This window comes from Ornithorhynchus anatinus, chromosome 12 (assembly GCF_004115215.2).
Source record: "Ornithorhynchus anatinus isolate Pmale09 chromosome 12, mOrnAna1.pri.v4, whole genome shotgun sequence".
In the NCBI taxonomy this organism is placed as follows: Eukaryota; Metazoa; Chordata; class Mammalia; order Monotremata; family Ornithorhynchidae; genus Ornithorhynchus; species Ornithorhynchus anatinus.
Window position 1 is genome coordinate 59884170 of NC_041739.1, and position 23216 is coordinate 59907385.

Genomic DNA, 23216 nt, shown 5'->3' on the forward strand with positions numbered 1-23216 from the left:
ATGGAAGACCAGCACCTCCCTGTCGGCGAGTAAACTGACCCGAGGCCACAGGGAGAATGTAACCCAGCTGCTCGGCCATTTCAAACCCATGGGCCCGCTTTTGCCCAGAGCAGCTCCTTTGGCCTTGGCCCCTCCTCTGGGCTGGCAGGCGTTCCTCTCGCTCCAGGGCCGAGCCCTCAGCTTCAGCACCTGAGACGGGGCTCGGCTCGGGTTGGGCGGGGGCGTTAACGGTCATGGCATCCGATGCCCGAGCTCCGTGTGGAGCCATGCCCGCTGCCACATAAGCCGATGGTGGGGAGCAGGACCAAGGGGGTCTGTTATGCATCCGTGCCATTGGCAGGTGCTGGAAAGGAGTGATAGTACTCAGGAAATTTTCAAAAACTCAGCTCATTTTCCGGGCTGATGGTCGGGACGTGAAGGGTCTGCTCTGCTGGGAAGGGGCAAACTGACTGACTGAGGGACTGATATTCCAGAATGGAAGGAAGGCTGTGGGGGAAGTGCAGAGGAGGCCCAGCACTGCTCCCACCAGAAGGTGTGGAGTTACGCTTGTTCAATTGCTGTTTTGACTAAATTCAGCCACTTATTTCTTTCAGTGTATGCTCCCTCCGGCCTCCCCAGGCCCTCTACCTTGACTATATCAGAATGGCTGCTCTTGCACCTTTTCAGAGTGTTAGGGATGGTGCTCTGCACATGGCAAGTGCTGACCTGGTGGGGACATAAACAAAATAACTCAGCAGGCAGGCCCAACAAGCAGTGACTTTCCCAAGAAGCCTGTTCCAGCTCTGAGGTTCAAGATGCAGTTACCTCAATAATATAGAGGACGATGTTCTTGTAGAAGCAATACAGGATGCACTTTGCCACTCGATTGTAGTTCCAGGAGCCATGGACCATCAGCAAATTCTTCAAATACTTGAACTGAAAGAACATATTTTTTTTTGTTCAGGATGATGATTACTGACCCACTAGACAAAGATCATGTCTACCAACACGACTGTACTTTCCCAAGTGCTCAGTGCACAGTGCTTTGCACACAGGAAGCACTCAGTGAATACCACTGATTGATTAATACTCCATTCTTAGTTGGGCAGCTCATGTGGGCAAGGGTTGCTGGTAGCTAGCACACAGGAAGAGCTTCCTAACCACAGTGATTGTAACATTAGGAAAATTCCATCCCTCCTGTGCCCCTAAGATGCCCTCCCCACCCCTGGGGCCCCCACACTACTGCCATGGCCCTCCTTCTACCAGCGCTTAGAACAGTGCTTGGCACATAGTAAGTGCTTAAATACCATAATTATTATTAATTATTATTATTACTTCCTGGGAGGGATGGGTGGGAAGAGAAGGCAGGGCTCACCTGGGCGATAGAATAGTCAGAAGAATTAGCCGCCTGCAGCCCTTCGTTTCCGCTTATCCCCACGCCAACGTGGGCGGTCTGAATCATGCTGACGTCGTTGGCGCCGTCACCAATGGCCAGCGTTATGACTTTAACTTGCTTCTTCACCATTTCCACCACTTCCGACTTCTGGAGAGGAGAAACCCTTTAAAAACAAAAAGAGTGGCTTCAGCCTCCCAGGAAGGCAGTTTGGGACCCTGTTGTGTCTCTAAACCAGAAGAAGGAGGAAGAAGAGGGAAGAAGAACCAGAGTCTGAACAGACAGTGGACCGACGGGTCCACGGGGTCTAGCTTTATGCCAAAGCGGGGGATCATTTTAGGAGGTGCATCAGTCCCCAACTCAGAAGACGTGAGCTTCGGGGTGAGTAGGACTTGTAGCACTTAGGTCTACTTTCCAGACCAAATGGCCCCTAAAATCCAACCACCTCCAACAAGTCTTCCTTGGTGGACACCACCAACGTTGCAGCAACCCCATCCTCCGAAGGCTGGTACCTCAGCGCCCAAGGATACGTGTCATCAACTGTCTCAATCAGTTCTGATTCCCCTGTTTGTTTTCCTACCAGCCTCCCCTGCAAGACTGAAAGCTCCTCACGGGCAGGGAAAGTGTCTCTTCCTCCTGTCGACCTCTCCCCGGTGGGTCCTAGAGAGTCAGGCTGTGACTGACCACAGGACTGGGGGGAGACGCTTCATCTAAATGGGCCCACTGGGTTTGTAACCAGGGTCGTCCCTGACTCACCGGAACACCAGGCCTTGGCCCACCAGAACCTGTAGGCCAGACTGTGCACGGAGAAATGGGGTGGGAAATCCTCAGAGAAAGACGACTGCAGCTATGGCCAGGGGTGACGTGAGTGGCAGGGGTTGTCTCGGCAGTGCCTGTTGAGCCGGAGGGGCATTTCTGGAGCAGACTTACGTGTGAGCCCCTAATCTCCTCAGCTCCTTCCCCAGGTTGGGCCCCCATTGCCCTTTGGCCCGACTGAGGCTGAAGCCCAGCGGTTACAGGGCCACGGCTGCTGACCTTTCTGACCCACTCAGGCATTCTGCCGGGGCTCCGCCCTGGTGAGTCCGTTTGGAGATATGAATGGAGGACCGTTCTCTGGGGGATCTTGGAGGGGATCTGGGCAGAGGGTCTTGGCCACCGTTTCCGCCCCTGAATAGCCTCAATTCACACACCTGCCCCTCGGAAGGGTTGAGGGTGGCGGCTGGATTTTGGCTCTGGCCCTGGGCCGACTTGAAGGGGATTTTCCATAAAGCACGGGAAGCCTGCTGCCTCTGACCCCTCTCTGCACCTGGGGATGTGATCTCCACGAACCTCTCCACTAGGGAGGGGCAGGAATTGTGTCCAAGCACATTCTCTGTCCGTCTCCTGGGAGGACAATCCTGTGCAGGTTGGGAGGTAAATGAGCTCTTGGTATGAACTGAGGATCCATTTCTGCAGTCCCAGGGTGAGCCTCGCCCCCTACTGCTTGGCTTCCGGTAAGCACTGTGTACACACCATGATCGCTTTGATTATTGTGCTCTGCAGTCTAAATTAACAGTAATAATAACACTAATAATGGTCATTGTTAAGCCCTTACTATGTGCCAAGCACTGTTCTAAGCCCTGGGATAAAAACAAGGTAATCAGTTTGTCCCTGCCACCCAAAAACTGAGCTCCACTGTGCGTAGGGATGTTGTGAGTACCTGAGAAATGTTTCCTTCCCTTTTACTTCTGCTATTGAGGAAATGAGAATAGAGAGGTTCTGGAGAAGAACAATTATAGACAGTCAAGGAGAGGGAGGCTTGAGCCAATTTCCAAGCAACTGTTAGAGAACTAACATCTCGAAACACAATTAGAGTTGACCTTGACCAACAAAAGGGAAAATCATCTTAGAGGTTATGCTCTCTGATCCAAAGAGGTCGCAAGGAACTGGGTCACCTGAGAAATGAGAACACTTAGTCAGAAGGTTCTTTCTAGGTGGATTCACCTGTCCTTCTTTCTGGCTGCGATCCAAGCCCTGCTCTGTATTGGCACACCTGGCTCACCCTTCCCAGACTCTCAACTTCTCAACTTCTTAGACTGTGAGCTCTATGCGGGACAGGTACTGTGTCCAACTTAGTTCACTTATATCTATTCCAGCACTTGGAAGAGTATTTGACACAGAGCAAGCGCTTAACAAATACCATAAAAAGGGGAGGTGGGGGGAAGGCCACAGCAGAAGAGTACCAAGGGCATTTCCTGAGCATCTAAGGGCAACAAACTGTATTAAATGCTTGGGTGAAGATAATACGTAATTAGTGGAAAGAGCACGGGCTTGGGAGTCAGAGGTCATGGGTTCTAATCCCGACTCTGCCACTTGTCAGCCGTGTGACTTTGGGCAAGTCACTTAGCTTCTCTGTGCCTCAGTTACCTCATCTGTAAAATGAGGATTAAGTCTGTGAGCCCCACATGGGACAACCTGCTTACCTTGTAACTACCCCAGAGCTTAGAATGGTGCTTGGCACATAGTAAGCACTTAGCAAATAACATAATTATTAATACATGTTCTAGAACTGATATGCTGAAACAATTTCACCCCTACCTTTCCCACCAGCACCCCAGTTTTAAAATGTTGCTGAGTACACTCTGAGACAGTGTGCCTTTGAGGGAGGGAATGGGGAGGCAAACGGTCTTATCTCCCTGGGACCGGTTGTCAGGAGTCCCAGGTTCTAGTCCCAGTTCTATCACTGCCCTGATGGGTAACTTTAGGCAAGTCATGGAGCCTCCCCGCGACTCAGCTTCCTCACCTGTAAAATGGGGATTAGATAAAACAGTGAGCCCTGTGCGGGATAGGGACAGTGTGTGATCGGATGATCTGGGCCAAGCTGGTGAACAAGAGGCCTGATGGAAGAGGAGTCTAGGAATCAGGGCTACTGGAAGGAAAGAGCTGAGATGATGTTCTTTGCATCCAGAGCAAGATCCTGGAAAAAATCCAGGGCCTGCTCTGGGGCCTTCGAGACTTTTAAAAATGCACGGAGGAGACCTGAGCGAGAAGGGGGTGCAGAGGAGACCGAGTGAAGAGGGGCCTGGGAGGAGGCCAGCCCAAGGACGGGCCACAGAGGAAATCGAGTGTGGGAGGGGTGCACGGAGGAGGCCATAGCAATTTAATACCTATTTCTAGGACTTGGCTGCACGTGCACAGCTGACCAACCAGCTTTCCCTCCCTCCCGGGGCTCAGGCCTTAAAGAGGCAGTGCGGGTCCCTCACCGGGGTCTCTGGAGCCAAGCGCATATTTCTTCTCCCCTGACATGGCCTTCCAGGCTCGCTGCCCCCGGCTAGTGTTTCAGTCGGCGGGCCCAGCTTGGGGGAGGGTGGCGGGAGGCCGTCTGCAGGGAAACGCTTTGCAAACTCAGCTTCGGAAAATCAGTTTCTCCAATGCTGGAAGCACTTTCTAGGCTCTCTTAATCCTCTACTCCCAAGCCTCGGGCATGGCCACAATTATCAGGCCCATCTCTCTGGAACCCGGGTTCTTCGGGACCCGCACCCTCCTCAACCCCGCTTTGAGGCACCATGCTGCAGTTCTCGGCCATTTTGACCCCGTTCTTTCCACTCCCAGGGCAGGCTGGGAGAGGGCTGGCCAGCTACATCAGAGGGATCCTCCCACTGAAATGCACGCGGAGCCCCCGTGGCCTGGCAAGACGTAGAGAAAAGCGTTTTTGTCTTTCAGATTGGAGGGCGACCCTACTGGTGGTGCAGATCGTAGTCCCTACCTCTTCCCCAGGTATATGTGAATCCTGGGTTCCTAATAATTAATAACGGTGCTATTTGTTAAGTGCTAAGTGCGAAGCACTGAACTAAGTACTGCGATAGATACATGACAGTCAGGTTGTCCTATACAGGGCTCACAGTCTAAGTATTTGGGAGAACAGGAATTGAACTCCTGTTTTATAGCTGAGGAAACTGAGGCTCAGAGAAATGAAGTGACTTGCTCAAAGTCATATAGCAGGCAAGTGACTGAGAAGAGATTAGAACATAGGCACTCTGACTCTTAGTCCCACGCTCCTCCCAGTCGGAGAAGCATATGATCACTTCTGGGATGCCAACCCTTTGGAAGTGATTCATTATTGGGAAACAGAGTCTTAGATCGCATTCAGTTTAGCTCCAAGAAGGCACCAGTGTGTCCAGCCCCTTGCCACCAGCAGCCCCGCCTGCCTACTCTTTCTCGATCACCTTGAGTCCTCTCGGACCCGCTGGTCTGCCCTGAGTTCTGGCTCCTGAACAGTCGCCTCATGAACTGATTCAGCCAGAAGCCAACTGACCATCAGAAACTGGATCTGCATGTCTTCTCTGACCATTCAACAAGCGCCCATCTACTCCTCCAGAGAGAGTGACAGGGACAGGACTCCGGCCGAGAGGCCTTTAGAGAGGAACACTGGGAAGCCTGGTAGTGGTCTGGAAGAGAGGAGATGTGGGGAAATCCACAGAGTCTCCCCATCCAGTCAGCTCCAGCCTCAAGCTCCTCCTGCAGTGAGCCCACCTGGCTGCAGGGCATGTTAGAGGGGCTGATTACTCCTTGGCAGTAACCTTTCATACAGGTCGGTGGGACTCGACTACGCTCCAACCTGATGGATCCACGACATATGGAATCCATGAGAGCAGGCTGGCTGCAGGGCTGAGAGCTGCGGGGTTGGGGGCAGCAGTAAAGGTTGGGGCAGGGTCACGGTCTGGGGATGGTGGCCGTGACCAGGGAAGGCAAAGCAGCAGCACATCCCGGAGCAATTCCCCCCTGGCTCTCTGCAGCCACAGAAGCACTGAGAAGCTGAGGATCACAGCCAAACTGCCCCTGCTGCCCCTGGGGTGGTCATAGGGGCTCATCCCATGACTAGCGCCTTGCCTGGCCCAGGTCTGGCTCAGGAACGCAACAGGAACAAGCCATGCTCGGGACTGACCCCGGTCCAAGACCCAAACCCAGAAAGCCCTCCAGCTTACCTGCAGCAAATGACGGCCTTGCAGGACAGAGCCAGGTCCAGGAAGTACTGCCGAACGCCAAACGTCAGGGCATATTTCAGGGTTTTGCCATCGATGATGAGAGCAAAATCGTTTTCCTTCCTCAAAGCGTCCCCCAGCCTAGTGCAGTGTTGGCTCAGCTTCTCCCGTGTACTCTGTGATAACAGGGCAACAGAATTAGCAGAAAGAGGTCGGCACCTTGAGGGCGTGACATCTCTCCCAGCCCCAATAACCCCTTTGCTGGATCCCCCACCAAATAGCAGGCCCAAAGGTCCCCAGGGGAGACAATGGGTCCCCTCGAAGGTGGAAACTGAGGCCCACCAGGCTTTATGGCTTCCGTGACTTTTGCTGTTCCTGCGCTGCCAGTAACACCTGCAGGGAGAATGCTTGTCCCCTTTCCCCTGTCTCCCTTCCCCACCGGGAGCCCAGTTAACTGCAGCTGCGAGGAGTGTTCCGCAGAGTCAGAGTCAACAGGAGCCCCAGGGTACTGCCTACCCACTTCTCTCTGCAGGTTGGCCAACACCCCTTAGCCCCACCACTCCTTAGACTGTTGGATCATGCTGGAGGGGAACATGAGACGTCTGTCCTCCACTTGAGGAAGCAGCTATATTCTGCATCGCAAGAAAATAGGACTCAGCAACTGGGCCAGGTAAAGGCGGTGCAAGTCCTGAGTTGGCTGCCCCAGGACTCAGCGTCCAGCTCTGTTTGCCACATCTCTGGCAGGACAGAGTGGAGTTGGGGGTGAGGCCCAGAGAAAGGCAAAGGCAATCAGGAGAGACGGGGGTGTGGAGAATCTTCTGCACGACACACTGAGTGGATTGGAACTCTACAAAGACAAAGACTGAGAAGACAAAACTGAAGTCTACAAAAAGGTTGGGATGGGGGTAACATGGAATCATCCCTCCCTAAACCTCATCGTGCCAAGAAGCAGTGTGGCCTAGTAGAAAGAGCATGGGCCTGGGGGTCAGAGGACCATGGTTCTAATCCTGGCTCTACCACTTATCTACTGTGTGACCTCGGACAAGTCATTTAATTTATCTGTGCCTCAGTTACTTCATCTGTAAAATGGGGAGTAAGACTGAGTCCCATGTGGGACATGGTTTGTGTCCAATTTGATTAACTCATATCTATTCTAATACTTAGTGCTGTGCCTGGCACATAACAAATGCCATTAAAAACAAAACAAACCCCTCCCCGAAAAAAACAAGGAGCTCCTGCTGAAGCTTGAAAGTGTCAGGTACAAATCCAACATCAGGAAACACTTCTTCCCCCAGCAGTGAGTTCAGGCCTTAGTTCCCACAGGGAGCTGTGCTGCCAGAAACACCAGCAGGAGCCCATCAATGCTAAGTCCTTGATGGGGAGAGTCAGGGATAGAGAGGGGAAAGCCAGGGGATTCAGATGATCAAGGGTTAGGTCACTGGGGGAGAGTCAGGAATGTTGGGCGTATGGCCTGTTGGAGAGAGCACAAGCCTAGGAGTCAGAGGACCTGGGTTCTAATCTCAGCTTTGACAGTTCCTACTGAGTGACCTTGGGCAAATCACAACTTCCCTATGCCTCATTTTCCTCATCTGTAAAATAGGGATTCAATACCTGCTCTCTCTCTTTAGACTGTGAGCCCAGGGACTCTGTCTGACCTGCTTAACTTGTATCTACCACAGCACTTGGAAAAGTGTTTAATACATTCTAAGTGATGAATGAACACTATAATAATAAAAATAATAATACATGCTGGGTCACTGGGGAAGAATCAGGGGTGTCAGATGGTCCACCTCTGACCTTGATAGTGGAGCCAGGAGAGCAGCCAGCACATTGTTCCTCCCAATATCCTGGTGCCCCTGCCAGAGACAGTCCTGGCTGGGCAAGCCACAGGGCTGACTTGGGAAAGGGGCTGCTTTTGGTCCTAATCGCGACTGAGTTCCAACCCAGCAGGAAGAACTGCTTCTGTACAGCTTCCCCTCCCCACCAAGTTCTGGGGAAGGGGTTAGGGTATGAGTGCAAGTTTTACAGAAGGCTATCCTGACCATCCAGGACCCTTCTCACAACTCCCCAACCCTCCAACTCTGCTGTAAGATGGGGTATGGAGAGGAGAAGCTGATATCTTCTCAGGGCTCAGCATCCCCATTTATTTGCCAAAGCTGTAGTCCACTGATTCCAGCCCCTTTCAATATAAGACCTTGCCTTCACTCTGGACCCAGTCCCTAAACCAAAGCCCAACACCAGGAAAAGAGGCAGATGGGGGCTTGAGACAGCCATCCAGAACCTCCTGAGAGGTTTAAGCAAACTAGAGAGGTGGGACAACAGCAGGGCTGATGACCCACTTGGGGATAGTGCCCTCCTGACCTGGCCCCCTCTTCCAAGGACACCTTTCCTGGCAGCTAGGGAAACCCTGGTGTTTTGTTCTCAGTGGGCCTGAGGTCCTGGGGTCTCCTTGGCCATCAGCCCAGAGCCGTACCCAATCTCGAGGGGCTGAGGCACACGTTCTGAAAGGTGAGTGAATGCAGCCGCGGCCCAGGGAAGTGTGGAACATCCCAGCAGTAGCTCCGCTTGAGGACAAGGCTGCGAGTCGAGGCCTGGGTGTTGCTTGGTAGGAACTTGGTGCTTTTATAGTGATCCCTTGCGCATCTCCCTAAGACTGGGGCCCAGCTCCTTGGGTAAGATTTGCCCCAAATCCTGCCTCCCACCCCGTGTCCAGTACTGGCAAAGGGGCCGTAGGACTCCATCAGCATTCGCCACCCTCACCACCCACCCCTAATAGCGTTCCCTGGTCGGAAAATGATGTCTAAGAACCGCACCCATCACAGGAGCTCGGTGAGCCTCGTGGAGCTGGACTGACCACCCGATACTCTCCATCACTTGGAAAACCAGTGCCAGGCTCTCTGTATCTTGGGACATGAGCCACTTCTTGATATGTCTTTCATCACATATTCATTCATTCAATCATATTTATTGAGTGCTATTGTGTGCCGAGCACTTTACTATGCGCTTGGGCAGTACAACTCACTCTTGGAATTGGACTTGACCTTCCTCTCCCACTGGAGAGTAAGCTCCCTGAGAGCAGGGAACACATGTCTAGCTTCCGTGGTACTCTTCCAAGCTCTCAATTCAGTCACAGCAGACCAAGGATGTCCAGTCCTACAGCCTGACTTCTCCATCTGGGCCCAACCTGGACTGTGTCTCTAACAGGGGTCCAGGACCCTGGAAGGAACGTTCCTGGACACCCACCATCCTACACTTCTGACTCTCCCTCCAGTGACCCAGCATGAACCATCCAACTACCCTGACTCTCTGCTCTCCGACTATTGACCCGGCATGGCCCATCCCACATCCCTGGCTCTCCTCTGTACATCCTTGACTCTCCCTCTAGTAATCTGTTACAGATCTTAGAATCTATCTTCCCTCTCGAATCCCTAGATACCTCCTTGCCTGCTACTCTCGTAACTGCCTCATTTAATGGACACCTACTGAGACTTCTAACTGTACAGTGATGCCAAATTCTAGAGTGCTTTTCTAAACTCTCTTCTTTAGACCTATTATTTGGGCTGCACATTTAAAGTATAAAAGGAAATACTGTAACAGGTGAAAAGCCGGATGGGGGCATTTTAAGCTTAGCTGCGATTCTCTTAAAGAAACAAGAGGGAACCTATGCACAGCCTTCTCAACCACTCCAATGCAGGCCCCTGCCCTGGCTACCCTCCTAACCTTGGCACCTGACCCTGCGAGGGAGCATCTGCCCTGAAATGGGCAGGCAGTCGTGCAGATGCTCCATTGCCTACAGATCACAGCCCCTTTCCTAGTCCTTAGGTCTACCTTGGCTAAGGTAACTGGATCGTGGAGTGGGCACAGAAATCTCCCAGACCAGAATGAGGCCTGTTCTCTTGACAGCCTTTAAGCAGAATCTTCACTATGCAGCTTCCCTGCCACCCGACATTAAGCAAATCATTCTGGGACTTCTTCAGGCTGCCAAGGAGCAGAGATTGGATGTACCTGACTGATTGCTGTCCACCCCAGTGTCCATTGCCTCTTAGCAGGCCAGTGGATAGCAAGAGGGCTTTTCTCTCACAGAAAGAAAATCTGTTGGGCTCCCTGGACCTTCAGATTACAATGTCAGATTGAACAGTGGGCTCGTGCTCCCGCTTAGGAGATCCGGGAATTGTACTCACATCCAGTGAACCCTCGTTGATGACGATCAGCCCCATGTCTTTCTTTAGGAGTTTGCATGAGTGTCCTGGAAGCAGAAACACAAGGATTGAAGGAAGATCGGCTGGCAGCCCAGCCTTGCGTCTGAACAGCCAATGCCCCGAACGCTTACCAACATCATACTGCCAACCCTCACGGGAAACAGCCCTGCCTCGGGAGCTTGGCTGTGGCATAAACCCAAATTGTGTCCCCAAGACCTCAGCACTCTTTTGGGAGTTTGCTGGGACCCAAGATCTCGCCGCCTGTGCAACCCTGAAGGTTTTGCTCTCATCTTTACCCCCTGCTTCTGAGCCCCCTCTCGCCTTGCTTTCCCGATGGCTCCCTGTCCTCAACCATTTCACCCCGAGAACCTCCGTTTCCTTGGTTCCCCGCCTCCACCCCTCTTGCCTGACAGAGGGTAGTGCAGTCTGGGCTACAGAATGCCACCCACCCTTGTCCACCTGGAGCTCAAATGCCATTCATTACCAATGTTAATAGCCGTCTCTTGCTTGTCCCCCGTCAGAATCCATATTTTGATATCGGCTTTCATCAGGGTTTCTATTGTTTCGGGCACTTGATCTTGCAATTTGTCTTCGATGGCCGTGGCTCCAAGAAGCTGCAGATTCTAGGAGAATGTCAGTGAGGCATGTCAGGCACTGCCCTGGCAACACCAGTGTGGAAGACTCCAGCCATGGAAAGAGACAGAACACTGGTGCAAAGACCGGGGTACAGGGGTAGAGAAGCAGCGTGGCTCAGTGGAAAGAGCATGGGCTTGGGAGTCAGAGGTCATGGGTTTGAATCCCGGCTCCGCTGCTTGGTGACTGTGGGTAAGTCACTTAACTTCTCTGTGCCTCAGTTACCTCATCTGTAAAATGGGGATCAAGATTGTGAGCCTCATGTGGGACAATCTGATTACCCTGTATCTCCCCCAGCGCTTAGGACAATGCTCTACACATAGTAAGCGCTTAACAAATACCAACATTATTATTATTACTGGGATAGATTCAAGATAAGCAGGTCAGACACAGTCCCTGTCCCACATGTGGCTTCACAGTCTAAGTAGAAGGGAGAAGAGATATTGAATCCTCATTTTACAGTTGAGGAAACTGAGGCCCAGAGAAGTTAAGTGGCTAGCCCAAAGTCACACAGAAGGCACATGGGAGAGCCGGGATTAGAACCCAGGTCCTCTGCCTCCCAGGCCTATGCTCTTTCCACTAGCCCGCACTGCTTCCCAAGGACTGATGGAGCATATTTGTTGATGGAGTGCGCCCCCCTCTCACCCAGCCCTCGAGCTCATCTTCCCCAAACATCGGAAGTGAGCAAGAGCAGCTGGGAGTCACAGGGTGAGATAGACTGGCCTGTTCATTTGGGGCAGAACCAATTTCAGGGCATTTAAATACTTCTCCAAAATTGCCTGGGCAGGCCAGCAGCCTTCACAAATGGGGACTGACCCTACTCCACTGGAATGTGTGGTCAGCCCATTCATTAAGAATCCTTCCCGTCGGCTAGTTCCTTGGGCCGCCCCATCAGGTTCTTTGAGACAGCTGTATTCCCACCCCCATATTTTCCCCACACCCTGCTGAGTTAGAAATCAGGGCATGCAGTTGTGAAGAGAGAATGAGGATGAGAGTGGAAAGAAGGCGAAGGGTGGGAGTAAGAGAGGGAGAAGGATGAGGGTGGGAGAAGGAGGAAGGGATGAGTGTGGGAGGAGGAAGAGGAAATGAGGGCGGGAAGGGGTTAGGAGAAAAGTGGAAAGGGGATGGGGGAGAAATATGGGCCAGGGTGAAAAGCCGGACCTGACGTCCCACCAGATTGGCTGACAAACAGAGCCGCTGCTGGAGACATAATAAGGGTCTAACAGAGTATGGCCCATTCCTGGTCATTGTGAACTCCAGAAGAAACACAGTGATGCCATGAACAGACACAACGAAACTCACAACCTGCAGTAAATATCTAGCGGGAATGTGAGTCTCTGCAGAGTGGGAAGGTGTCAAGTGATTTCACATTTGAATCCCACAGGGTGCAGGTGGCAGGTTGCACCCCATCGAATTTACACGGTTTGGGAGCTGGGAGACATCACAAAAGCCCCACCATGTCCTAGATTCCTATGGCACCCGGGAAGCTCAGCACACTCTGAGGGGAGGTGGAGAAAGCAAGTGACCAGGTCAACTACACTCTCGGGAAGAGGTAGCCTTTCAGAGTTTCCCCAGATTCGAAGCTGAGGAAAAACTTGCTCCAGTGACTCTGTCGTCCCAATGGAAGGGACAGACAAGTCCACAGGGTAAATAGGGGATCTGGAAGATGCCTCTGAGAGGCCGAAGGATCACCCAGGGATGGACTTCAGGCTCCTGGAGGGTTGCCAGGGAGGATACACCCCTGAGGAGTAACCAGGGAAATGGTGGTCATTAAAGCAGGAGAGGCTGTGGTTGGACACAGGGGAGAACTTTAGGATTGCTGGAGCAATGACTCTGAAACAAGCTATCGGAGAATTCAGCATAGGCAACACGAACCCAACTGAAGAAACTGATATGTGAAAAATCCTATCTGGCCACTGGGAGAATGATTCAGTCAGTCACTTGTATTTCTTGAGTGCTTACTGTGTGCAGAGCACTCTACTAAGCACCAGGGAGAGTACCTATAACAATATAATAGATACATTCCCTGCCCACAATGAGCTGGCATCCAGATCCAAGCCAGGTAGGGGCTGATCCCCAGGAAACCTGAGGGCCATGAGGCCCTCGAGACATATACGTGTGAGACACGCAGAAATGGTCTAAAACCCATTCAGGGCAAACTCAAGTCCTGGCTGGCCAGAGTCCCAGCGTGTCCAGATCTCCCTGGCCATAATCAATGTTTCTAGGGAAGCCCCACACCCAGTCCCTCCTAGGATCCGGGCGATAGCATCGGAGACTGTGCATTGGCCCGAGAGGCCCGTGGCCCCAGCAGCCTCCCCCTCACTGGGCGGTGGTGGGCTTGGATCCAGCGGGAGGAGGGTGCCAGGATCTCCCCAGGCTGGAGCAGATCCAGATCACATGGGTAATCTCTTCCTTGGCATGTGACCTCTTCCCGCTCCCTTTGGCAGAGACACAGACCACTCTCACTTCTGGGCAGTTTAGTCACACAGTGGCCTCTAATTAGGGGGCTGGACCTGGAGACCTCTACGACTCCACTTCTGTACGGTACACGATATACTTAAGCACTCTGGGACAATCATATAATCTTGACTAGGGTTTAATAGTCCAGCATAGCCATTAGAAGCTTGATCTCAACTCTGCTTTTCCTGACTGTACACCCCATAGCCGGGGCAATCTGCCTCTTTATGCTCCAATCCAAGTCTACCCCCAAAATGCCTATCACTTCGACCCACAGGCGGCTTCGACCAGAGGCCAGGGCGGGACTGCCTCTTCAGTCAGGCTGAAGCACAGGCCCAAATCTCCACGGCATCTTTGGCATTGAAACAAAGAGTCAGATTTCATTTTCACAATGCGGCCCATCGGCTCCCCGAGAACATTGTCGGTGCAGGGACTCTATGACTCCGCGGGCCAGTCTAGCCCTAAAACCAGCACCAAAGTGCTCGTTAGTTCCAGGAAGCACAAAAATAATCTAATCACTCCCTGACGGTAGTCAGATAATTTATGTAGATTTTTTTTAAAGACACATTAGATGTAAATTGTGCTAAGGCTCGAAGACCAGCTGCACAGTAAGAGGGGAAGATTTGACAGATTTACAAATTATCTTTTAGAGAATAGGCTCTGTGTCTTGGATAACACATTCTTTCAAAAATGGATTTTATTTTTGGTTAACCCTTTATCCAAACCCTGGGCCATTTTCTGAGTGTCTAAATAACTGCCTACTTGGACACTCCAAAGAAAGCAAATCAATCAATCAATTTATTGAGAGCCTACTCTATACAGAATGCAACAGAGTTAGTACATGAGATCCACACCCTCAAGGAATTTACAATTCAGCAGGGGAGACAGACACTGGAATAAATTACAGGTAGGATGAAGCAGTACAGTATAAAAATATGAAGGAGGGAAGGGGGACCCAAGCCCTTAGCCCTTAAAGTCCTCTAGTCTGTAAGCTTATTGTGGACAGGGAATGTGTCTGTTATATTATTAAAGTGTACCCCAAGAACTTGGTAGAGTGCTCTGCACACAGTAAACACTCAATAAATACGAGTGACTGACTCAAGTGACACAGAAGTGCTGAAGTGCCCTTTGGGGAGATGAGATTTAACAGAGAGGGCTTTCTGGAGGAGATGTGGTTGTCATTTCTTGTCACTGACCTCTTTCTCACACCCTCCCTCCCCTTTCCCATCCCTCAGATCACTGCTCTCCCAAAGTCACATCTCCTCTAGGAAGCCCTCTCTGATGAATCATCTCCCTACCCTATTTCCCTCTCTACTTTTACTTCAACATTTCTGCGACACCTAAGCAATTGATGGGGTAGGGGGAGGTGGTCTCCCCCTGTAGCACTTATATATGTATGTTAAACTGATGCTTCCCCTACCTGTGTCTCTCGCACATGCTAGATTGTAGGCTCCTGGAAGGCAAGGATCATGTCTGTTCACACTGTTGTACTCTCCCAAGTGCTTAGCACAGTGCACTGCATGGAGTAAGTCCTCCATAAATACTATCGATTGGCTGACACTTGAATCAGTGCCTATTGAATGGCCAAAGAGTAACTCCCTCGGTCACTCGTGCCAGGTCTGGTTTATAGGCCTGATCAGAAATGGTCCAGAAAACAACCCAATCTTCAGGGGTGCTTGAATCTAGAAACTAAGGCGGCTAGAGATGGCTGCATGCCTACTTGGTTGGGTTTTAAGTGTCACATGTATTTGACACCCACTGCCCCCATTAATGGGTAAACAGCATCCTTGACTGCTAATATTCATACGCTCAGAAACATCTGGTAGATGACGACCTGCAATCTCTTCAACAGGCATGCAGAACTCAAGTCATTTTAAAAAACACATCTTAGAGGAGCTTACACAAAATGATTTAACAGTGCGGCCATGTACAAGGCCAGTATTTCAAATGTGAAAATTCTCACTGATGTATTCATATTATTATTATTCTGGAATTTGTTAAGTGTTTACTATCTTTATGGATTCACGTTAATCAGGTCAGCCACAGTCCCTGCCCAACATAGGGCTCATTCATTCATTCAATAGTATTTATTGAGCGCTTACTTTGTGCAGAGCACTGTACTAAGCGCTTGGAATATACAATTTGGCAACAGACAGAGACAATCCCTGCCCAGTGACGGGCTCACAGTCTAATTGGCTCATGGTCTAAGGATCCAAGTAGAAGCTCCATCTAAGTAGGAGGGAGAACAGGAATTGAATCCCCATTTTACAGTTGGGGAAACTGAGGCACAGAGAAGTTAAGTGACTTGCTCAAAGTCACACAGCAAGCATGAAGTAGAGCCAGAATTAGAACCTAGATCCTCTGAGCTCCCAGGCCCATGCTCTCTCCACTAGGCCATGCTGCTTCTAAAGAGATAGAAAATGCTTAGAGGGAAGGTCCTTCGTATACTTGGAAAAAAAAATAAAAACATAAATTCAGTATTCTGCAAAATCCCTGGCCCACTCAGGAAACCGGTGCTTTGAGATCTGTGCTGCTGGGGAGAGGAGCAGCAGAGGGAGAGAGTTCTGGTCTCGGGCCCAGCCCCTAAGATGCCGGTTTCAGGCCTGGCCTGGCTGACGGCTCATGTGGTCTAGGGATTCTGGCCCTCGGGGGTGCTAATGTCTTTCTGGTACCTCAGAACCTCGGGCGAGGCCGTCCCGGTGGTTAGTCCACCCATCCCGGCACTCGGGAGTCTGAAGGGGTGGGCATCCAGACTGCATGGTGGACCTGTGGGGGAGCATCGCGAATCCCTGGTTTACAGGGGTGCTCCTTGGACACAGGGGTGCAAATGAGTGTTCACTCACCCACCCACTCCAAGTACTCCAGCTCACTCGCTCCAGACAGTTCTCTCGAGTATCAACATGAGACTTAGCATCGCCATCTTCTGGCCCAACCTCCAAACACCAGCTTCAGTTAGCGGTTAAGGAGGAGGCCCCAAAATTGGCTTTAGCCAGAAATCGGCCTCTTCCCATAAACCAGTCCATCCAGAGAAGGCCAGACCAGCTTCCACCTGACCGACAGACACTTCTGGAGTGAAGCCTCTTCACCCTCAAATCCTCATCAGTAAAACGGAGGAGAAGTTCCTCCTCTCCTCCTCCCCAAGACTGTGAGCCCCGTATGGGGCAGGGGACAGTGTCTGATCTAATTATTCTGTAGTAACCCCAGTGACCTGCCCGGCTTAATCAATTCTGTCACCATCATAATTATCAGATGATTATTTGGGTTGCCTTTACCTGTGCTGCATCAACACCCACCCTCTGTCCCTGCACCATGGACCAAAACTTCCCGGGGCCCAGAGGGAAAGCCAGCGGCAGCATCGCACCTTCTCGATCAGCTCGTAACTCTCTTCGAGTTTCAGTGCCCGGTTCTGGACGGCAGCCGCGGCCCGCCCGTAGACGACCCTCCACTCCTGGAACTCGCTCTCGGACAACTCCGCCACTGCGAAACACAGAGTCCTCAGCCCTGGAAGAGACAAGGCCGAGGCACTTAACAGGGCTCCAGGCCAATGGAGTTGGACGGAGAGCAAGAGGAGACTCGGCACGTATTCTGCCCACCCCACTCTCCCGGCTGCTCATCCTGCCGCAGGAGAGCTGTCCAGATGGGGCCTGACCACCACGTGCAGGGTGAGGACTTCTGACCAACTCCGATCCTCTCCTATTTGCCCGGGCACACCCAGGGTGAAACCTCCTAACACATCAATCGACTAAGCTGTCGTAGGCGGTCACGGGTCCGGACCCGAAGAGGTACGGGGCTGGGGTGAAACCTCGGTTTGGTTCTCCGAGGCCCCTGGTCGTTCACACACTTCTTGGCAGGGGAAGAGGAGAAGGCGACAGCACTTCACGCTGCAAAATGAATGTGTGGAGATGAATCCAGATTGAAGGAGACTCCAACTCCTCCTCTCTTGGGCCAGTCCCAGGACCAGACCTCTCCCGGGCAGGGTCCCCGGCTGACTCCGCCTTCTACCAGGCCATAGCCTTTTCTCCCCACCCAACCCCCTGCTCCTCCAGCTTCTTTGCAGGGAGCCAGTGAGGCTCCTTAAAATCCCCACTGTGGCCTTGGAGCAGAGATCTCAAAGCAGACTGTCCCCGCAAATGGGGGTGTGTGGAGGAAATCTCCAGCCCTCACCAGAAACGGGTGAAAGGAGCTGGGCGGGGGGGGGGGCGCTTGTGGTAGGGGAGAACAGCAATCTCATATCCGCCAGAGCTCAACTGAGCACTCTCAGAAGAGGTTTCCTTTGGGAATGTGTAAATTATATTTTAAATAAAACCTTGCAAAAGGCCAAATCCCACACCACGTGCTGCCTTCAGCTGTAAAAGATGCAGGCTCACACTCACCCTCTGTAGCAAACTGCTCCAAGTGTTTCAAGGTGATTTCTTTGTATCTTGAGCTCTCAGCCAGGCGATCGTAGATGACAGTGTCCTGTAGGGGGAAACATCAGGCGGGGTCGGCTGGCTCAAGGCGCGGACCAGAGGGGGTCCAGCAGCCCACGTTCCTCCAGTCGTCCCCCCACCCCGTCCCTCCATGGGAAGGGGTCGGGATGTCGGACCTGACCCGACAGCTGTGTTTTCCCATATCAGAGTCGGTAACCCATGGGAGGCCCCTGATCCTTGAAGGACAATTCTCCGCCACCAACCCATCCCCCCACCCCCAAGATCCTAACATCCCTGGTTCCCACCTATTTCCCCAAGGCTTCCTAAAGAAAGCCCAGATAAGGTGGAGGGGGAATGGATGGCTTCCTGCTCCCACTGGCCAACAGCTCCTGTGTAGGGCCGCAGCCCCCAAGAGGAGAACTCCTCCCTGGGGAGGAAGAACTTCTTGTCCCAATGAAGATTCACAGAGGGGCAGCCTGAGGTCCTGGTGGCTCCGGGCCCATCTTCCCACTGGGGGTGGGCCCGGGGAAAGGACCCAGTAGCCCTTCGGACTGATTTCTAACCTCTGAGAAGAACCCCGCCTCAAGTGGTTGGAAGAAGGGACCAGAGTGCCAGGGAAATGGGCTTAAACTCTGGTCCCAGCATGGTTCTCCTGACTGATGACAAAAATCTGACAAATCCAATGGGGCCAGAGCAGAGGGTTGAGGAATGCTGGAGACCTGGCAGCAAATCAATCCATTGAACAGTAGGAGTTAATGAGCACCTAAGTTAAGAACATTGTCCTGGGCACCTAGGAAAGCACAGGTAACAGATTCCCTGTCCTCAAAGTGTGTTCACTATGACAGAGGAGACTGACCAGCCCTTCAAAAAAACACTGGTGTTCTTGTATAGCAAAGGTAGGGAAGGTAAAAAGGTAAATTACGGTCTGGAGCCCGGGCTAAATAAGCTAACATATATTGAAATGCACATCAGTGCTAAGGGCATGTCAGGGAGATCAGGGGGCTGGCCAAGCAGGGAATGTCCCAAACTGACCATGCGTCAACCAAGAGATCACAGGCCAGAGGCTCTTCAGAGCCAGAGCTGGAGGACTGCAAAAGTTGGGGGTCTGAGATCAGCCAGCAAAGGCAATCAAAGCGTTGACGAGGGGTCAACACCACTTCTTGAGCCCCTCAGCCTCCAAATGGGCTGGGGCAGAGGAAGCCGCTCACACAGTCATTTCAGGAATCCAGTCTGTGAGTTGGTTCGGTTAGCCGCCTCTGCTAATGCCACACAGAGAACCAAGACAATCTGTGATACGGGCAAAAAGCCACTGCTCCTTCGCAGCACTGGCTTTTTTCGAAACTGAAAATGCTCAAAAGGAACAGAAAGCTGACAAATGGACTTTTCGTTTTTACTATTGGAAACAATACTTCTCATCAACTACCCTTCCAGAAAACATCTAATGCTGCCTAAACTTCTTTCTGTACTTGACATCTGACCTCCCCACTAGACTGTAAACTTTTTGAGGGCAGGGATTGTATCTACAAACTCTACTGTACTCTGCCAAGTACTTAGCGCAGAGCTCTGCACACCCAGAGTGTGCAGTGCTATTCAGTAAATAGCACTGATTGAGTGCACTTCCTAACAGTATCTGTGACAGAGACTGACGGTTAGTTACTAAGAACGGAGGAGGAAGAGCCCGCCATTAGCATTCTTGGGGGGTGGCCGAGTCCAGCACATGTCCCCTGTGACACAGAAGGCCCAATGTGAATGAACAAAGGCTGACACCTCGGCTGCATCCCAGCCATCCACATGCCATTTCCACCTTCTTCCGTGCCTCACACCCGCTCATTTCCGAATGGCCAGAAATCAAGAGCTGTAGCCCCGGAGACAACTCCAGAAGCAGCACGGCTTAGTGGGCAGAGGTCGGGCTTGGGAGTCGGAAGGACCTGGGTTTCTCATCCTGGCTCTTCCGCTTGTTTGCTGTGTGACCTTGGACAAATCACTTCACTTATTCTGTGTCTCAGTTTCCTCATCTGTATAATGGAGATGAAGAAAAGCCCCATGTGGTCCATGAACTGTGTCCTTACCTTCTACCTACCCCAGGACTTAGTACAGTGCCTGGCACATAGGAAGTGCTTAATAAATACTGTTTAAAAAAAAAATCAAAAAAACCCCCTCTACACTCACCGCTCCTTTGCAGTAGAGTCGTAGCTTCCCCGATGGCGTGCGCACAATCACGGACATCCGCTTCCTGGAGCTGAAAGAGAGGGACTCCTTTCATGAGATTCCACACTGAGAAGGAGGAGGGTGGCGATGCTAGCCGTGACCCAACTGTCTCAGTGGGTGGGGCCGAGACCAATGCAGCAGCCACGAGCTCCATCCTCCCGGGGCCGCACGCTATCTCCGGCGGCCTGGAGAGCCGAGGGAACCTCCAGGGCCTGTAAGCTGCAACCTAGAGCCCTGGAGGAGCTAAGGCTGCCCCCACCCAGCACCCCACCTCTCCCCCAGTGCCTTGCATCCCCAGTGCCATGTCTCCCCAGGATTTAACTCTCCCATCCAGGATTGGTCTGAGGTTTTCAGGCTTGATACAAGTGTCAAAGCCAACATTTTGTCACCGGTGAACTGCAGGTCTTGCCGGCTTAGAGGCAGGGTGGCATCTGCCAAAGCTTTCCCAGACCTTCAGCTGCAGGGGCAGTAACCTATCCTTCCAACCAATGCTGAAACATTCCAGATGCTTCTTAGCCAGGGTTGCCCACTGGTGATGGGCAAGATCTCTCGAGCCCATTGGTGCTACCACACACAAACAGTGCCTCCCTGGGAAGGAGGAGATCTACCCAGGAAACAGAAGTTACTGTCAGGGGTGTGGGAGGACCTGCCAATGCCCCAGTGAGAGAGGCAACAAGTACCCAAAGGAGGTGGGGAGCCACCACCTGCAAATGCCTTGGCCTCATCAGGATCACACCTGCTTATGCTCTTGCTTCTCCCTCACTAGGAAAACACCTTATTTTCTCTTCCTAGGGTGTCAATTGCCAGTGGAGAGCAACGACGACTTGGGATGACTCCCTCACATCCAACAGTTTATTTTATTTCAAGGGGGATCCTCTGGACTGGCTCCCACTTCCATTTTTATTTCCAATTCAATATTTCAGCCAAGTCCAAATCAATTTGGCTACATGTCTGACAACGGAGCAGGCTTTACCCGGAACTCAACCACTGGAAACAAGCAGCAGTGCACAGGACAGACACACGGGTTCAGCAAAGATGACACACCCAAAATCTCTTCCACCATGCGGACACCCTGGTCTTACCTGGTAAATTCCAAGACGTTAAGCAACTCATATCGTTCTTCCTGCCCAAGCTGGGTAGAAAAGGAATGATTGCAGTCACAATCAGAGTTTGCATACTTTCTAGGCTTTTGAAAAAAAAATGGACTATGGTCTTGGAATTTTGAACATTGGCGTTAATGGGGAAAAAGTTTACATGAATAGGCCTTCTTCTTGGAGAGTCATTTCCACTGGGGGAACTTACTGAGTCTAGAATGACTGAATCGGGTGTTCTTCCCGTGAAGACAAAATTCAGCTGTTTGGCTGCTCTGACCAACGCTCCTTCATCTGTTTAAACAAGACCAGTTTCCAATCACTTCTGTGGCAGACCACCAGATTCCTCACCACATGGAAAATTTATGATAATCATCCAGGGGCCAATTTTAACTTAAGAGAACTGGTTCTATCCTTGGTTGTCACAGGCCTCGGGGTGAGACCTGCCTCCTGAGCACCAGAAGAAAAACTAAGTTTACCCAGAAATCCTGCGAAGAATGAGGTGACACACTTACCCGCTGACTCCAGCCAGTGGCCATGGCTAAGCTTGGATTTGGCCCCAGTTCTACTGGGTGCAAATGGAGCTCTGTGACTTCTGGGATTTGTTTGGGTAGGACAATGTCCAATGGCCAACTCTGATGTCAACATTAGATGCTGACAGAGACACTTCAGGTTTTGAGCTAGATGTTCTCAGGGTGGTGACCCTCCTCTCCTCTGGGCTAGCAGAAGAGGGAGAGGGCAGAACTGCCAACTCCTCAGAAACCTGCTGACAATCAGAAGAAGCTCTGGGATGATCCTGAACCAATCAGAAGGCAGTGTGTGACAACAGATTCCCACCAGACTGGCAGCTTTGTCTCCATGCACTCAAACAACCTCAAGGCAAATGGCTCAGTTAGGGTGTCGCCATCATCAACAACAGTATTTATTCAGTGCTTACTATGTGCAGAGCACTGTACTAAGCTCTTGGTAGAATACAACATAGTTTGGTAGATACGTTTTCTGCCGACACCAGGGAGCAGAAGAGCCTACAAACTCTCAGACTGTTAGGCGGAGGGGAGAAACTGCTCTGGTGCCCTCCCCCCCACCCTATCTAGTGGTGGTGGGATCAGGCTGCTTCTACACTGGCAAACTGAAATGTATTAGTTGTCTAGCCTCCGGCAAAGGCAGGCCCTTCCTCAGGGCCTGATGGTTCATGTGCCAAACTGTCGGGCCAGCGCGGATTACGGAGCACGGGGGCCTGTCCCCCACCATGATCTACAGTAAAGAGAGGGTGCTGTTTGTGGCATCTGAGGTATACTCCCTGGCACACTTGGGTAGAGGGTGTCCAGTTCTTTGGTGTTTTGGAGAAAAAACTGTAGAGAGAGCCTGTCCAGCCTGCCTTCCCTTGGTGCAGGCTGGCCCAGTGGCTGGTGTAAATGTGAGCACGGCGCTGAAGTTAACATTTTTGGACTCAGTGAAGAGGGAACAAGTGACTGAGTCAACGGTGATGAGCACAAACGAAAGCTCCCTACCAGTGGTAGTTTTCTGCCTTGCAGTCACCTGGTAGCGCAGGCCACAGTGGAGAAGGAGGAAGCCCGCTCGAGGGGAGGAAAAACCAAGGCTGAGAGCAGAGATCAATTCTCTGCTCTTGCCCAGGTGACCCTTATCCACTGGGAAAAACCATCAAGGTGGTCACTATCCACCCTGCTGAGCACTACCAAGAGACCTACATCAGTCAATGCGTTTGGGCAAGTGTCTGGGTCAAACATGATGCCTCCTTGCCCCACGCAGTTTACATTCCTGATCCACAAAATCAGGCTCTTTCCTGCCTTCCAGGGGAGATGACTGCCTCATAGGTCAGATTGCCTCCCTCGTGACTGCCCTGCCTTCTGCCCTGGCCCATATCC

General features: G+C 51.8%; 1 protein-coding gene across 3 annotated transcripts in view; it reads right to left on the reverse strand.

Moving 5' to 3' along the window:
* The window catches only part of ATP8A1 (ATPase phospholipid transporting 8A1), a 96943-nt gene that overhangs the window by 31931 nt on the left and 41796 nt on the right, over positions 1-23216 (reverse strand). For all 3 annotated transcript variants that reach the window (XM_029076437.2, XM_029076439.2, XM_029076438.2), the window contains 10 exons: positions 21542-21624; positions 21322-21371; positions 20201-20270; positions 17996-18080; positions 16984-17123; positions 11017-11155; positions 10515-10579; positions 6337-6509; positions 1355-1538; positions 805-915 (listed from right to left, as the gene is read on the reverse strand). In XM_029076437.2, the coding sequence (XP_028932270.1) occupies positions 805-915; positions 1355-1538; positions 6337-6509; positions 10515-10579; positions 11017-11155; positions 16984-17123; positions 17996-18080; positions 20201-20270; positions 21322-21371; positions 21542-21624 (1100 nt within the window). The remainder of the gene's footprint in view (positions 1-804; positions 916-1354; positions 1539-6336; positions 6510-10514; positions 10580-11016; positions 11156-16983; positions 17124-17995; positions 18081-20200; positions 20271-21321; positions 21372-21541; positions 21625-23216) is intronic.